Here is a 17,579-nt window from a genome sequence, read left to right on the forward strand (position 1 = left end):
TTGTTTCAGTGCGAAAATAACCCACCAAGGAGGCTTTTGTCGAGAACCATTTAAGCTCGTCGCGAAAAAGCAATGCGAAGTAACAATCGAAACGCTTCATGCATTGTATGGGTGGATTTGAAACTCTGACAAACGGTGCGTAAACAATTATCTTTTTCATTACATGAGAGGGTAGTTTACATTGAAACATAATCTTTAGAGTAGGGGAGACCGGGCAAGAAGTTCCGATTTTGAGAAAACATAAGAATTGACTAAGTAATAATGCAGTTACATTTTTCATTGTTGACTAATTTATTGTTAAATTTATTCGTAGAAATTCGCTTTTCTCGTGGTCAATTCAAGCGGAACTTCTTACCCCATCGTGGGGCAAATTGTTAATGCTCTGGGGTAAAAGTTTGTTACTAAGAAATAAATGTTACTTTCTAATGAGATATTTACATCTCCGATTTTTTAAATACTTAATAAAATATTATAATAAAGTATTATAATAAATAACTTTATAATATATTATATAATAAACTTTATTATAATAAAGTATTATAATAAAGTATTATAAATAATAAAGTTTATTTATTAACTTCGGATTAACAGGAATGCATATATATTTTTGAAAGAAAAAGATATACTATCTTTGGCATAAACATTAATGCAGTGGAATGAAAATAATAATCTAATATTATGATAATTTAGGAACAACATTACTTAAACGTAGTAGAAATAAGCTTTTAAATTTTTAAAATTAGATATCGTTAAACGACTTTATTAATTATTATTATTTATATTTAAGCTACTTTCTTTTTACACATTTGGTACAAGCCCAGTTCTTGCGCATATACTATACATATACTAAATCCATTCTTCCCTGGGCTGTGATTTAAAATATGCATCGCGACACAGCAGAAACTATTTGTACATTTGAGAAGGGGTGAGTTGTTACGATAACAATATGCAGAATCCCATCTTTATGATATTAAAATTGTTTATGCACAAATTACTTCGTTTATGCAATATACTACGATCATTGCGTTCAAACACCACACTATCCATTTTCACAACAAGGCCGACTCGTTGTCACAGTGCAAGAGGTTAAAGTCTTCAAAAAATCTCGAAACTGTTCGAATCCTTCCGAATCGCACCTAATTAAAATGCTACCGAGTTTAGAGAACACTCGTTGTGTGAAAACGTGCTGGAATTGAAATTCCGTAGAGCATACCAGCACAGGAGCGAATCCGTTGCCAAATACCCACTAATCAGGCTCGCATCTATCAATTTCAAGGGAATATATGAGAGCAGCGTAACATCAGTTCCGGACATCCTCGCCAATCCAGAAATTGAGGAGACAATACTAGGTGCGAAAGAGGTGGGTGGAGTTTGGCACGGGACCAAAGGAACCGGAGATAAAACCGTGGAGCGTTCAACATTACATCAAGCCGGTGTCAGGTCCATCATCGCATTAAGTTCACGGAGCGATCAAGTTAGCATTTATACCGCGTTCACGGGGGGCTATTAGGTTCGCCAGGTTATCCGTTGGAGCATGTTCGTGTTGCTGTAGCCGTAAACGACTAGGGCGAAGCTCGGAAATACGTTCCATTGTTTTATAATAGAAATGTTGACGTGAAAGCGGAGCTATGATTGCTAGATGATCCATAGGATAGTGGAGCCGGTTACCGTTGTGTGACCAATTACCGTGCTTTTGCTTTGTTTCCTAGCATAATTAACTTTACATTTGCGCGATAAGACATGTTATATTATCGTATTCAAAAGTAAACAAAATGAAAGAATTAAAAGAATGCTATTTGTCTTATTCGATAAATACAAAAAACTGTCGTAACTTTATAAAATTAAAAACCGCGTTGTCTCGATTGTGTAAAATTGTAAACTGTATCGTCTCGGACTTCAAGAAATGAGTCACTTCGGCTTCGGAAGATTTAAAAATGCCATAAACACAGCCGAGCACAGAATTCAGTGATCCCCCGCACAACAAAACCGTTCTGCGCGTTGTCGCGCGGTTTGCTGCAGCATCGTCGCGTCAAAAGGTCTCGATAGCACGTAGGCAAAACACGTGACAAGGAATCGATGTAATGAAATATGGCTGGTCTGCATGTGTGCGTGATGTGCCAGGAGAACGTGGAATTTTGGCGTCCATCCAAAGGGAGGCCGGCGCAAGATATCGGCGGCAGAACCCGCGAAAAAGACGGTTGACTATCCGTCGATCGTCCTATTCATCGTTCGCGGCGTGGCTGTCTCCATTTGAATTCGAGACGTCATTAGTTTTCGCAAGTCGTCCCAATTTCGTGCCCGGTGGCACAACTTCTCGGCTTCTTCCGTCGACCATCTTTCAGATGGTCCATGAACTTCCCTGTTTATTAATTCCATTATGTCCGCAGACGAGCCCCGTCACCCCTTTCGCTGATCAATTCCGATTAAACGAGGACTTTTACGCATATTGCATTGGGGATGAGGATTTAATTATTAAAATAATAATTATTAAAATTATTAAAATACGTATTATGGAACGCTGTTCGGAGAGTACGAGATTATCATCGATTTTATTACAACTTAAAAGTATTATTGTAGAACATTTATACTACTTTTCGATAGGTTCGTGCTCCTAGATAGTGCAGCGAAGTTTGAAATATTTATATGAGACGAATAAAAAATTATACGAGTGAAATGGTAAAGAGCGAGCATGTACAGTAAATTCTCCCCAATTCGCGCTCGGATTGTGCACAAAAGTGGACAATTTGGGAAAGGGGGGTACGATTATTCGAGTATTGCAGCTCGATTTTATAGTCGTTGACAATCGGTAATTGAACATTTATTGTTTACGGATATTAACATGGAATTTGAATATTGCGAGACAGATGGGGATCATCAGTTAATTACAATTCTTGCAAAAATCCTTGCAAGTTTTCTGCAGTAAATTAATCATTCCTAGATTAGTGATTCGACCGCGAAAGTTCATACGTTCAATAAACTTCGAAGCTCGACTTTTTAACCCTTTTATATGCACTGGGAACTATGCTTCTCACCCACTTTTAGTGCGCATATGGACCACCAGGCTCAAATATTCCCACCGTTGAAATGGGCTGCCATCTTGAAAATTCATATTGTACCCATGAAAGGGTTAGAAGCAGGAATTCCCTTCGAAAAATTTTATCTTACTTGTTCGATTTGTTCAAAGTTCAGTGGAAATATCGATTTCGAGAACAATGGAGATAGAAATAATTTTATGAGGGATGAACGTATAATATCTAATTATAAATGTTGAAGAATTTAAATGAATATTATTTCAAGTATAATAGCATATTGTATATGTCAAATAATTTAAATGATCGAAAGTATGGTAGCAAATAGCACAAAAGTTAAAAGAATATAAATAATTACTGTTCATATTATTAGGAACTATGATTGAATAATAAAATTCTTATTAAATCTGTATTCTATTCTTATTCCTTAAAACAATTTCTTGCTCGATTACATGAAAAGATTACATTCGCATCAAAAATTGCTTATACTAAACTTGTCTTCAAATCAACGAAGAAGATTAATTATAAATTACTTCATGTATAAGTTTAAGTGGTATTCGCTATTGAAAATTAAACAAGATACAGAAGAATATCCTCATAATTTGTATCGTACGGTTAATAACAAATGTTATATCGTGAACTATTGTTCATTCACAAAAGAAATAGACAGAAGAGCTAGAAATTAATTGAATCGAACAGAGGAAACTAGTCGAAAAACGTTTCGTCTCTGACGTATCGTAATTTTACGTAACCTGCGTCTGCTTCAGAAGAATTCGAAAAAGGGAACGGGTCGAGCGAATTAAACTGCAAACAGAATCGCGTTCTATTCTGTAAAGTGCTACACATGTTTTCCGACACGTTTTACTTTAAACTACGCTTTTTCTACAATGCTCCTCCATTTGCTGAAATTACTTGCGTTTGCAACACCTACTAGAAAGACAGCGCGTAGAAAATACATATTAAATAAAAGCAATTATAGTTTATCTGGATACATCTATATATATTTATCTGGCAATAAAGTTTATTTAGAAACAATTCTTTCTAGTTTGTGCGCATCTTATTAGTTTCACAAAGCATAGCAAAAAATTTGAAAATTGTATTTCTCAATATTAATCTTAAAATCTTTTAGCATCGTTTACAATTTGACTTGTTATTGACAAAAGAATTAAAAAAAATGTTTCAAAACATTACTTTATTATTACAATTATTACAATCTCGTGATATCAATTACCATTTTGAAAGTTCTAATGTTTCCATGTTTAAAAATAAATTAGATTATGTTACGGTTCGCTAAGCCAGCTAAATTTTTCATGAATCACTGAAATTAATGGAAAAATGTGTAGGAGAGAAAATTAAGAATATTTTCGAAACTAGATTTAGTAGGCAGTTTAGAATAAAATGTCTATGAACTGAAATTTTAAGGAAAATAATTTCGAAAGTTTATGCCACTATAAATAATATTAATAGCACATGGAAGCGGTATATGATGAACAGACAAATTAGTCGAGTTTTATTAAATGACGTATGCATCGAATGAATATATGTACATATAAAGTAAATTTTCTAGAAACGGAAGCACGTATGAGAAGATTTCAGTTTTTTTTTCGACTTATTTTTACCACGCTTATTACCAACAGATGACTATGTTAACCGTGTATACTATTACGCTCCAAAAAGTCGTGTTCATTTGCGCGTGAGCATAGAAGAACAAGTCATTCAGAAAAGTCTGCAGATGCTCCGTGAATTTTCAGCTTGTTTAAAATGTTTTAACGCAAACTATGAAATTAGTTAAATAAAATGAAAAAAATCTTTTATCGACATTTAATATTGTAATTTTTTAGGAACTGTGCACCGACTGTGTTGCATTGCGATGCACCACATGCATTCGACTGTTTCGAATTTTTATTCGAAACATTTCTTATTAAGAATTAGTAGGTGTCGGGTATCTAATTGGTTACGTATGAATTATTCTAAATTACGATTATGTTATATAAAAAATTATGAATTACGCGTGAATTGCTCTAAATTACGATTACGTTATAAAAAGAATTATGAATTACGTATGAATCATGAAAACGTATGAATTACTCTAAATTACGATTATGTTATACAAAAGTTTTTTAATTTTTTTCATTGCTTCCATCACTGTGTGACCCGCCGTCGATCTTCGTCACCGTCTTCGCCAATAGCAGTTCACTACCTGTGATCAAAGGAGGGACAGCGGACTGCAGCATAAGTGAAAATTCCACTCGCTTTGCCTGATATGCATGTTCGTAGTGCCCACTCTTCTGTGACACTATCGAAACCTCTCCTATTGCGTGTAGCATTTGGGCGACCACGAAAGAGCGAGACACTTCGACGGTAGTCAGGTGGCGTAGTCCTCGACATCGCCGTATTGCGTGCACTTAGGGCTAATAGGAAGGGATCATATCTGCCACTAAGGGAAACGCGTTTACCCTACTTCTGCGGGGGCGTTAGAATGGGAGGGTTGGTAAGAATCGATCCTACACTTTGCTCGGCAGCTTTCTTTTGAACAAGGCACAGTAGTAACAGCTAGGAATTATCATTTAAGATTGTAATTTTTCTGAGAATATTTTCCAACCTGGTCGATAATAAAGCAGACAAATTTGACATCCTATTTTGACATCAGCATATACGGTAGAAGAAAACATAAACTTGTTAGCCGTGCTTTTACTTTATTTCTGAAAAATGTTGCCTATTGTGCTCCATTGTCTTCCTTCTTACTTCGAATTATGATTTAATTTTTAAACATTCCTTTGCAATTAAAATCGCGATGCAAGCTCCTACTTTTTTAACATTTCTTGGTAATTACTGCATTTATTGGTAACTACATTTAAAACTGGCATATTAATTATACAGAGTGTCCCTAAATTATGTTATTATAGGTCATTAGATTCGTCTTGGCCTTAGCTATCATGATATAACGATAAAATTGATTAACTATATGCGTACTGAAACCTTCATTGAATTTTTTCACGAATTTCAACCAAAAAACAGGCAATTTTTACATCCATCAGCGGCTGAACCGATTTCAATGAAGAAAACGTGAGTTTTCCTATCTTTTTCGTCATTTCAAGCAATAGCAAAATTTAAAGAATTATTTTAGTCAGCGTTCGTTATATCAATCCTCCCACATCTCCAAAAATTGAATCCATTTAATCCAGTTTTAAAAAAGTTATACTGTTTAAAAACCCGTTCGACGATTGTTCACAGCCACTGTATCATAGAGATGATAACAACAATTCCGATGAGTAAATAAGTAGTTCGTGTTCCATTTACAAATTTCGGTTACTTTCTCTCACGTAGCGTGCAACAAACGATTATTTCAAGCTATTCAATTTGAAAATTGAGTTTAGGCCACGGAAAGCCTGTTGCTAGACCACTGTGCATCGTCCCTGGCTTCTCTGGGTCACGGTGAAATACCGTATCGACGACGAAGAACAGCCTCGTAGGATATGTTTAGCAGCCGATCGACGGCCAAAGAAGGGAAGAAAGTAAGGGGCTAATGAGCGCCGCGAAGCGTGTACACTCCTGTGACCTCCACGCTCCGCACGGATGGCGGCTGATCAGTGATCACGGTGTTCGCGTAGGTCCGCGGAACACAGTTTTCTCGATTCGCGTGCGCGCGCGCTCATTTTCCCCAGGTCCTGCTCTCGCTAATAGCGCGTAATAATCGCTTCCGGGTTATAATTCACGCCGTCGCCGTACTTCCGCCCCGTCGAAACGGGACACGCGTTTCATGGAATTGCCACGTTGAAATTTCATTTTAAAATCGTGCTTCAGTTATTGGCCGACGAATCTCGCGTGGATCTCGCTGATAAGAAAAACGTTTCAGTACTTTCTTTCTTTCAGATTTTCTGCACATTTTCCGCACGTACGGCTCGGATCAGATACGGCGGCCAATCCTTTCCTCCGATACCCTTTAATGAGCTAACGCCTCCTAAAGGTAGCACACAGTTATTTTTCTGTTGAAATGTGCGATTCGATATACGGGGTCGGTCACACGTCGCTCTAATCGATACGTATATGAAGATTTATATTACACCCGTTCGTTCCACTTGACGGACAATGGTTTCCAGGGTAATGTTTACATCGACGCTACTTGACCGGTATGCATTCGTTGATGTTTTGCTTTCATTGATGTTTGAATTTCAGCCACTTCTCAGTTTCTGTTAATATTCTGATCACACAGTTTCGATCGATATTTTGTTTCATTACTTATAGTACACAGGGTGTTCTCGGGTTAAATCGCCAAATTTTCTATATTTTAGGATCGTGAAATTTGTTCCTCCGGATTCATATATAAAGTTTCGCGATTTAATAAATCCTGTGTATTAGAATATATCAATATTGTATAACAATACTAGATAGTGTAAATAATAGATATTTTAATATGTCAATGATGTATTCAATAATGCTTCTCTTGTAGATAAATTCTGTATATTATTATAAATTATCCTGTATAATTATTTAATATAATCATAATAAAATATAATTATTATTACATATGTATGTACCTGCGTACATTAATATATTGTATTATATAAGAGGGTCAAAGTCCTAGTAATATAAGTTACACTTTCTTCATTATGATAAACAAGGAATGTCAACGTTAATTAACAAGTGCACTGTGTGCTAATTAAAGTAAAGTTATATCTTATCTCACTTGTATTCTTAACATTGTAGTTTAGTATATGAAGATTACATTTATAATGTTACAAATGTAAAGTTTACGACTATGATTATAACCGGTTCGTTACTAAAATATTTCAATAACTTACAAAAATAGAATGTCGATGGAAACAGACGTTGATGAAATCAGAATGTCAATGAAAACCGATGTCGATGGAATTAGAACGTCAATGAAAGCAGAATATCAATGAAAATCTATACCGGTGAATAGAATCGATGTAAACATTGGCGAGGAAATTATTATCCGTCAAGTGGAACAGATTCCATGTAACAAAGCGTAAAGAGAACGTAAAGAAAACATTTTTCTTATTAGAGAGAGAGAGAGAGAAAGAGAGAGAGAGAGAGAGAGAGAGAGAGAGAGAAAGAGAGAGAGAGAAAGAGAGAGAGAGAGAGGGAGAGAGAAAGAGAGAGAAAGAGAGAGAGAGAGAGAGAGAGGGAGGGAGAGGCTGCTTTTACGATAAAACTGTCTAGAGAAAATACCAAAATGTAAGCAATTCTGTTCTGTTTATTATAGTTTGCATGGAATATACACGATAATATTGAAGAGCATGATGAACTTCGCGAGTGTTATTCTTCTTTCCGCGAAAAACCGAAAACGTAGCAGCTAATGAAATGCTTAGTATCGGTACTAAGAACTTTGTATAAACTTGAAGGGGTTTTGAAAGAATTGGATCTTCGTTGGACTTTTCTTGTAGGAGGAACAAGAAAGTTTTAATAAACACGCGCCACCAGCCAAAATACTTAAATGAAGTTTCATACGAAACTTGGTGCATTTGAAACTACGAGCAAGCCTAAGTGAAATGTTCACTTGGATCAAACTCGAACATATAGATTCACAAAACTGTGCAGTAATAAATACGACTGCAAATTTTTAAGCAAAATAAAAATTGCCTGCGTTAACTGCAAAATGCAGGAACTTAGACGCTTATTTCTATTCATATGTTTTTCAATTGTTTAAATACTTCCGATATTTGCAATATGATCTATTTGCGAGTTGCGTATATAATAAGTAATGAGTTTCAGTTTTTGTTAATTGTATTAAATATTTATAAAATATCGCCCGTATAAAGCTATATTGTTTTTGTAAAATTCATGTGACAAGTAAGAGAGAGAGAGAGAGAGAGAGAGAGAGAGAGAGAGAGAGAGAGAGAGAGAGTATAAAAAACAAAGTTTGGTTATAAAATCAACGAAACTGCGTTCTTCTGTTTGCAATAATATAAGAAAGATATTTGATAAAGGAATCAATAATCGTCAAAACGTATTAACGTGAGATAACACTTGGTAATCGTTTTCTTTTTCATTAATACTGAGCGCTGTTCAGCGAAACCATTTTCTATTTTATCAGATATCCGTCTTCCGAGCTTTTCTCTGCAACATGTTCTGTACTCGGGAAACTGTTATTTCTGCTTCTTAACGATTTTACTTTTACCAAGTTCTTCCTTGAGTTTTGTATTCCTTCCAGTGAAAACGTCATTTTATCGTCGATGTTTCTTTAACTTCAAAACCCTATCGGGCTGGGTTTGATTGTTTGTCATCAACGCGTAGCAGATTTTATGCATTGACATGTTATTTCCAACTTATCACGAAATCATTCTAGCTTGAACACTCAAACGAAACATTCTAAATGTCGACGCGCTCTACACTATACAACAATGAGAAATTTTATGAAGAACAACGGTGTAATAATTACAATTCTATTTTTCCATATGCTCTTGTCAACTTATTAATTGGATAAGAGCGTTTAATGTCAAATGCAGTTCCCATTTGTTCATTGTGCTGAATTAAATCTGGACCGATTGCATACAATGAATGCTATCGTGCATGAATCTATATAATTAAGAAACCTGTTCGTACAATAAACTATTCAGACGTCGACGCTCTACACTATACAACAATAACAATTTTTACGAAGATCTATAAACGTATCAATTGATCAAGAGTGTTTAACGACAGAAACCATCCAGATGCACTTGCAATTTATATACTTACTGTACAAATAAAACACGTGTGTCATATATATTATATTATATTATATTATATTATATATTATATTATTATTATATATTATATTATATTATTATTATATTATATTATATTATTATTATATTATATTATATTATATTATATTATATTATATTATATTATATTATATTATATTATATTATATTATGTTATATTATGTTATATTATGTTATATTATGTTATATTATGTTATATTATGTTATATTATGTTATATTATGTTATGTTATATTATATTATATTATATTATATTATATTATATTATATTATATTATATTATATTATATTATATTATATTATATTATATTATATTATATTATATTATATTATATTATATTATATTATATTATATTATATTATATTATATTATATTATATTATATTATATTATATTATTATTATATTATATTATATATACGATTTAGACATCGGAGATTCTAGTAAACGAGGTTTTACAGTACAAAAAAAGAGAGAAATAATGAAAATTAGTACGAGAAAATCCACACGGTCTGAACTTTTCTCCGCGCCCTTTCCAATTTACCGCATGGATGAGACAAACGTGATAAACCGGCTAGCTGCAGTTCGCAAGCTGTTGAAGGAAGACGCGGCAACCAGTTTACAGGCACTCGCGGTGCTCTGAAAAGCACTACACGGCAGAGAGGTGCATCCAACTTGTATGAATGATTGCCCCGATGCATGCGCAGGCCGAAGATACGCGCACAGAGGCATAACGTGTAATTTCAACGTGGCGAGGCATCCCCTTAACCGCGTCCATTGTTTATCTCCTCTCCTGTTCGCACCATAAATAGGTGTCCGTCCGGCCTGGCTCACTTTTGCTCGAATGACCAACACATAGGTGCCATAGAGAGACCGAACTAAATGTTCCCGCACAACCTTCGTCTCTCTTTCATCCCCCAAAAATACCCTCGAGATGGTGTCGACTTTACTTTCCCTCCCCCACTCTCCCTTTTCTTCTCACTTTCTTTCTTCTTCTCCCTCATTCTTCGCTTCTCTCCTTCTCTCTCATATTCTCTTTTTCCTTTCTCTCGTATTCTTTTTTCTTTCTTTCCCGCTCCCTCCCTTGTTCTCTTTTCCCCCACTCACTCTTCCTCGCTCTTTTACTCTCTCACTTTTTCTTTGTAGCTTTTTTCTCTCTCTTTCTCGTCTACTTTTTTTCTTTCTGTTTTCTCTTTCTTTATTCCGCTCCCCCCTCTCTCTCATTCTGTCACTGTCACCCTTTTATTCGCACTATTTCCATCCTACTTCCTTGCTCCACTACCACCCTCCGCCGTATTTAATTTTCCTGGAACCGCTAGGGCTCCGGCCGGCAGCCGCGATAGCTTCGAAAGGGATGACGAGTGGTATAAGATCGTTACCGGGGCTTTCCTGATTCGGGAACGATACTGGCAGCTCGTCAGGACCGTCCAGAGAACAATCGGCCCCGCCGTTTCGTTACCGGATGAACGGACCCCGATTCTCGGCAGAAAAATATTGACTGACCGCCACGCCGGCGAAACTACGGCTTATCGCTTGCTACGGGCGACGCAGCCGAGTTCTGCTGTCTGCGAAATTTTGCCCAGGCCGTTTGGGTGCCCCACCCTTTAGGATATCGGAGATAGCGGATAATTGCTGTGAAATCGGATTATTTTGTATCGTGCACGGCGGGCATTCGGACGCCCAGTAGAGCTGGTGTAATTCTGACCACTTAAGCAAGCGATGCTATACAGTTTCGAGAAGATACGTAGGAGAAAGCGGGGCTAGAAGTTCCGGGGGTAAGTTGTTCCGATGGTAATGTATTTCAAATAAAAAAGAATCGCGTTATGCTTTCAACTGTTCTAAAAGCATGGATCGATCATGTCAAACATTTTAGTAGCGTCCGCTACAGCGAATTGTGTAGTTTTAGACAAGATAATAGTCACAGATCAGGTAAGTAAATATTTCGCAGTCACTATTTCTTTGTCTAACTCAATTATTTGATGTCCATGTCGTCTATCTCGTTCTGTTCTTATAAATCAAATAAAATTTGAGAACACGTTAGAATAGCATTTATTAGAATATTTGAATATAGAAACGAAATATTTTGATTTATATTTGTTCGCACTGTGATTCTGACGAGTCGTTTGACGATATCTAATTTTTGTTCGTTTAAAAGGTTATCTCGAACAAGATGTTCCTAAATTATTATAATATTAGATTATTATTTTCATTCCACTGCATTAATTTCTGTGCCAAAGATATTTTTATAATATTTTTTTCATTCAAAAATATATATGTGTTTCTGTCAATCCGAAGTTAATAAACAAGCTTAACTAATAAAATTGTGTTTTATTGCGTCAGAGAACGAAATATCTCATTAGAAAGTAACATTTATTTCTTAGTATGAAACTTATCCCAGAGCGTTAACAATTTGCTCCACGACGGGGTAAGAAGTTCTGCTTGCGTTGACAACAAAAGAAACGAGTTTCTATATAAAACTTACTATATTAAATTCGAGTTGACAGTTTTAAAGTAGAATAAATTTAACAATAGATTAATCGGGAACAGAAAAGGTAACTGCATTATTGCTTAGTCAATTTTTATGTTTTCTCAAAATCGGAACTTCTTGCACCGATCTCCCGGGGCAAAACTTTATTTATGTGAACTTGTCGGGAGAAAAGCAGTTCATATAACAGGAGTCGACTGATTGCCTACACTAGTTGCAACTTTGCGTTACTGTAACCGGAGTTCGCGTTCATATAAGTGGATTCCCGTAGTTCGACCGCAGTTAATACCGGTGTTCGCATAAATGGAGTTCAACTGTATCGCGGAACTCCGTCTCTGTAAAAATAAATTTTGGCGATGTCCAGTTAACTCAACTTCATCCTCGATTGAATCCTCTTGTATGAACGTGAACTATTATTAATCCTTGTCACTCGGAGAATTTCCACAGATCAGCAACCAACAACTTGAAGGTGCTTATGAAGTGATCGAATTTATATCGTTAACTGCTTAATCGATCCGCGAAAATCAAGAATCTCGTCTAAAATCCTCTATCGTCTTTTTCTGTTGTTAAATGGTTCGTTAAGTGACTTAGTTTGTTTATGTAACTAAAAGTGAAGATTTGGATCAAGTAAAGTGGCGTACAAAATATTTCGATTTGGACGTGACTAAATTTTTAAGAAATGTTATTTCATGCGCTAGAATTTGATTTAGATTTCATTGATTCGGAATCACATAAAAGAAAAACATTTTATTTCCGAAAGTGTCGTAACTAATCAGCGATCTTGTCATATACCCTGTGATAAGGAACCTGAGTACAAAGGGTTAAATGAACGAAGAATCATAGTTAATGATGCGAGACAAGTGAACTCCTATTGTATGATCCATGTGATCACGTGAAGCAACTTGTCTAATGAGAGGACTATATCAATGTAGTGCTAATGAATCTGTTAATTTTTCTTCGTGAATTAACTCTCGAACGAGACAGATCACGGTTACAACAATACAATTGACAATTTTTATGTCCATTCTCAGCTTTGTTGAAGAATTTTTTCAGAACATTTTTGAAGTTACTATTTGTAGACTTTTTTGTTTATAATAAGCTTTCAAATCTCAGGTTAGAGATTTCATAGTTTTTGTAGACTAATTAGTTTTACTATTGTACCTAGCGTAGCAGCAATTTATTTAATTTATTTGCCGATAATTGTGTAATTAAGTATATAGTATAAAAAAGAGTTAAGCATTTATGAAAACATTATTAATTCAGATGCAGAATGATACAAAGCTAGAACTATTTGTGTTTTTTGAGATACTAATATTTTTGGAAAAAAACTATTACTATATTATTATATATTATTATATATTATATATGTATATTACAATATGAACAATATCATTTTCGCTATACAAAAATATTTCCTCCTTAGTTCTGAACTGTGGATTTTCTGCATTCATAAAATGTGAAAATGTAAAATAAAGCAAAACGTATAAATAGTCAAAGCAACGGAAGAATTTCTGAACGCTGTCATCAAAGTGAACTTGTTACATTCATCTGAAGTAGAAGTGAATTTTTTGGTGCCATTGATGTAAAAGATTTTCATTTTGCATAAAGATTCGTAGGATAGTCATCGCTATCACTATCGCACCGACTAAATTGTCTTCTCGGTTGCTTTGAATTGCAAATTCCAAGAGATGTTGACGGCAAACTCATCTTGGAAGTAATAGGTATAGAAAACACGATTTTTCGCAAGAGTGAACCGTGCATACACGCACTCGGAAAGAGTTGAAGGAATTGAAGACATGACTATAAATACATAGATCCTAAATAACGGAATGAAAACAGACACCAGTATTAGGATAACAATGAAAAATTAACGGCAGCGAATAGTATTAAAAATGACAGAGCGGTTGTGAACGTGTTGTTTCTACGATGAAAAATAATGTTTGATGTCCAAGTTAATTTCCTAAATGCTCCTGTGTTATTTAATCATCTTAATAGGTGCTCTTGTGTTAGCGTGTGCACTCGGTGAACACAAGCAACGTTTCTATTTTTATATTTCATATTTTCTGTTATTGTTAATTGATGTAAAAGATTTTCATTTTGCATAAAGATTCGTAGGATAGTCATCGCTATCACTATCACACCGACTAAATTGTCTCCTCGGTTGCTTTGAATTGCAAATTCCAAGAGATGTTGACGGCAAACTCATCTTGGAAGTAATAGGTTATTTGTTAATTTTAATAAATCATCTCGTAGTTTACAAAATGCAATTTTGAAAAAAATATGGAAAATTTGGATGCCATACAGGTGATCCTAACGATTAATTAGAATTTCTTTTAAAATTAATGTATTTGTAGACACAGGATCAATAATTCAGTATTGACTGCTTGTTAAACGATAAACATTTCGTTGTTCAAAAATCCAGTCTTTGTTTCGATTCCGAATTTTCAATCCACTTTAGCAACTCCTAATGAGACTTGATAAAAATTGTATTTACGTTTGCAGAGGAAGCCATTTAAAGAAACGGGTTGCTCTCCCATTACGTTAATTACGAGCACTCCGTTCTAATTTAAACAATTATATTGTTTATGTGATTAGAAGTAATTCAGCGAACAGTAGCTTTCAGACCACTCATATTTCAATTTCGACGTAAAGATGTTTATAAAATTTGTAACGTACAATATTATTCGATGAAATCTTCAGTCTAACAATCATTATGCTATTTCTACAGATTATTTTAGAACAATTAGAATGATGAAACATCTATATCATCAATGAAATATTTCTCAGTTGGCAAGGCTTAGTTATTTGTCGTTCGCATCAATTGCAAGAAATGCAAGCTAATTAGAAAGTCCTTTCTTTCTTTGATAATTTTAGTAGATTAAAAATACTACATTGTCGTTCTTAACACTAGATTTACAGAGTAGTAAAAGCAGTTACTTTATGTTGCTTCGTAAAAATAACAAGCATATATTTATTCAGATTTTCAGCGATTTCTCCAATGAAACAAAATCATAGAGTGAATTCCCCATAAATGTGTCTTTATAATTTCAAATTGCGACTACTCGCTCAATTTTGCCATAAATGCACAAAAATTCGTAGCCTAAGGACAACGTATTGCTATACTCACCGAAGAAGGTGTTGAAAATGTAGAGTAGTTTCTTCTTGCGGAACTCTGACAGTGGCATTTTGTCAATCTGCAACATAGAGAAACCAGAGGGTTGAAAAGTGTACAGGGGTTCTTATACGTGTGTAACATGCTAATACTCATTTTCCATTGAATGGCGATCAGGGTCGATTGTCTCGAGCGACCGACCCTTATTTTATCTCGCCGGTAAAAAGTAATCGCAGCTTGGCTTTATCGAGCTGCTTTGTACCTAGCCTCGATATTTACAAGGCCGCCGTGAAGACACAACGTTCGTTTAATTCAATTACATCCACAAGTGTTCATTACTGAACGTGTTCATTACCTCTTTTCGAAATCATTCAAAATATTATAAATATACTTCTATAAAACGACTTATTCCAAAACTTTCACCTTCATCTCAAAAAACATCATGCCATATCTGTCACGAAATTTGTATCGATTTTCAAGATAGTTCACAGAGATTTGTAACATTTAATAATCTATTAAGTAATTTTGTTTTATTTAACTATCTAATGTTATTTATTTTCTCTCTCATCAATTTCAATATCTGAACGTTGAAATACGTGCTGTAATAATGTGATTATGCTCTGTGTTATTATAAATTCGCGTATCATACTTCAAATGAATTGTCAGTAGCTCCGAATTACACAGTACATTGTTGGGATAAAATAATAAACGTACAAATGTAATACAAGTGTAAACCATTGATCAACCAGATGACATACGAGGAGAGACAAAATCAATAAACACAAAAACAAGAGTTTCGTGTGCTCTCTCTATATTCATAAATGACACTTTGATACACTGATGCAACCATTTCCAACATATACTAATTTGCTTCGAACGAATTTTCAATACTTTGGTAATCAACGTACGTTTTATTTAAAATAAGCTTCGTTTGGTTACAATCGAATTGTTAATTGTCTTTTAGACAAACGTGGACAATCGTATGATATTATTCATATAAACGTTGAAAACATAAAAATTCGAATCATATCATCTTGAAAAGCAAACTCCTTAACCCTCTGCAGTACGATTTCTTTCGCAGCACTCCATTATCACTAATTTTCTTGACGAAAAGAAAAATTTCTATTCATCGCATGCCAGACTTCGCTTTAATGTTTCAATATTAACGATAGAAAACTAGAATTTTATTTCGATTTTACACTAATTACTTTTTAATGTAATCCATTGTATTTCCCTAATTTTATTAGGATTCTTATTAGGACTTTATTATAAAAGTAATTAATATCATAAGACTTAATTTTTCACACACACACAAATTCGATTTAATCGAGAATACAATATTTTAATTTGATGAGATCTTTCAGACTGTTAGCTTAGGCAGTCAAGGCGTTAAAGGAGATGCACATGGGAGATCTAATTTTTAGTTATTCTCTTACGTTTTCGTTTTTCAATGAAGAAGCGCCGAAACGTTAATCGGTATCCTTCCTGTTGCTTCAATTCGGCAAGACTGAGACACACGAGAGATGCGACAAGCATTTATATAATAAGATTTTCTTACGCGAGATAACAGCTACCTATATTTGAATATTTACTGACGCACATTTCGCTGTAGAGCAAGCATAGTTACGGGTACATGTGACTTAAGAGATTCAACGTCGGATGAGGATCGTTGCACGGTGCATGACGTCGCTTCGATTAAATGACTCATGGGAAATCAAAAAATTCGTTTAAACCGGATACTCTTCGACGTGTCTTTACGGTACTTGCAACGACGTTTCATTGTTCATTGTAACGTGAAATCTGCATAACCGATTCTCGGTAGAACTGCGAGAATTATAGCGATGAATATTCTGCAGAATTATGTATTAAATCCTGTTTAGCAATCACGCAAATCGATTTCTTATTTTTGTTGTGACTCAAGTAATTTCAATGAAGCATCGACAGATTATAATGTGTTTTATTTTCTGCATACAAGAACTTTTTTTAAACAAATATGTTTTTGTAATTAATCTGTAATACAATGTGTAAGAAATCATTCAATTGAGACCAGTTTTCACTAGCTTTTTCACGTTCTTATTAGTGCATTCTGTTGACTGGAAAAGCTTATAGAACGAATTACTATTCGGGAACAATAATTATATTTCTTCTAAATAATTGAGTAGTCAAAAGTCGAACAGTGTACATTCATATAAATCTTCAAATGCTCGCATTACATAACCGTAAT

General features: G+C 34.6%; 1 protein-coding gene and 1 long non-coding RNA gene across 2 annotated transcripts in view; one reads left to right on the forward strand and one right to left on the reverse strand.

Annotated features, from left to right (window-relative positions):
- The window catches only part of Scp2 (Sarcoplasmic calcium-binding protein 2), a 102,033-nt gene that overhangs the window by 10,886 nt on the left and 73,568 nt on the right, over positions 1-17,579 (reverse strand). Inside the window, exon 2 of the mRNA XM_033477322.2 lies at positions 15,371-15,437. Within this exon, the coding sequence (XP_033333213.1) occupies positions 15,371-15,428 (58 nt within the window). The 5' untranslated portion in view covers positions 15,429-15,437. The remainder of the gene's footprint in view (positions 1-15,370; positions 15,438-17,579) is intronic.
- On the forward strand, positions 782-3,441 carry LOC117224404 (uncharacterized). Its single transcript, XR_004491208.2, has 2 exons — positions 782-925; positions 1,277-3,441. It is a non-coding gene; the product is annotated as an uncharacterized LOC117224404 (long non-coding RNA).

The sequence above is a fragment of the Megalopta genalis genome, chromosome 13 (assembly GCF_051020955.1).
Source record: "Megalopta genalis isolate 19385.01 chromosome 13, iyMegGena1_principal, whole genome shotgun sequence".
Lineage (NCBI taxonomy): Eukaryota > Metazoa > Arthropoda > Insecta > Hymenoptera > Halictidae > Megalopta > Megalopta genalis.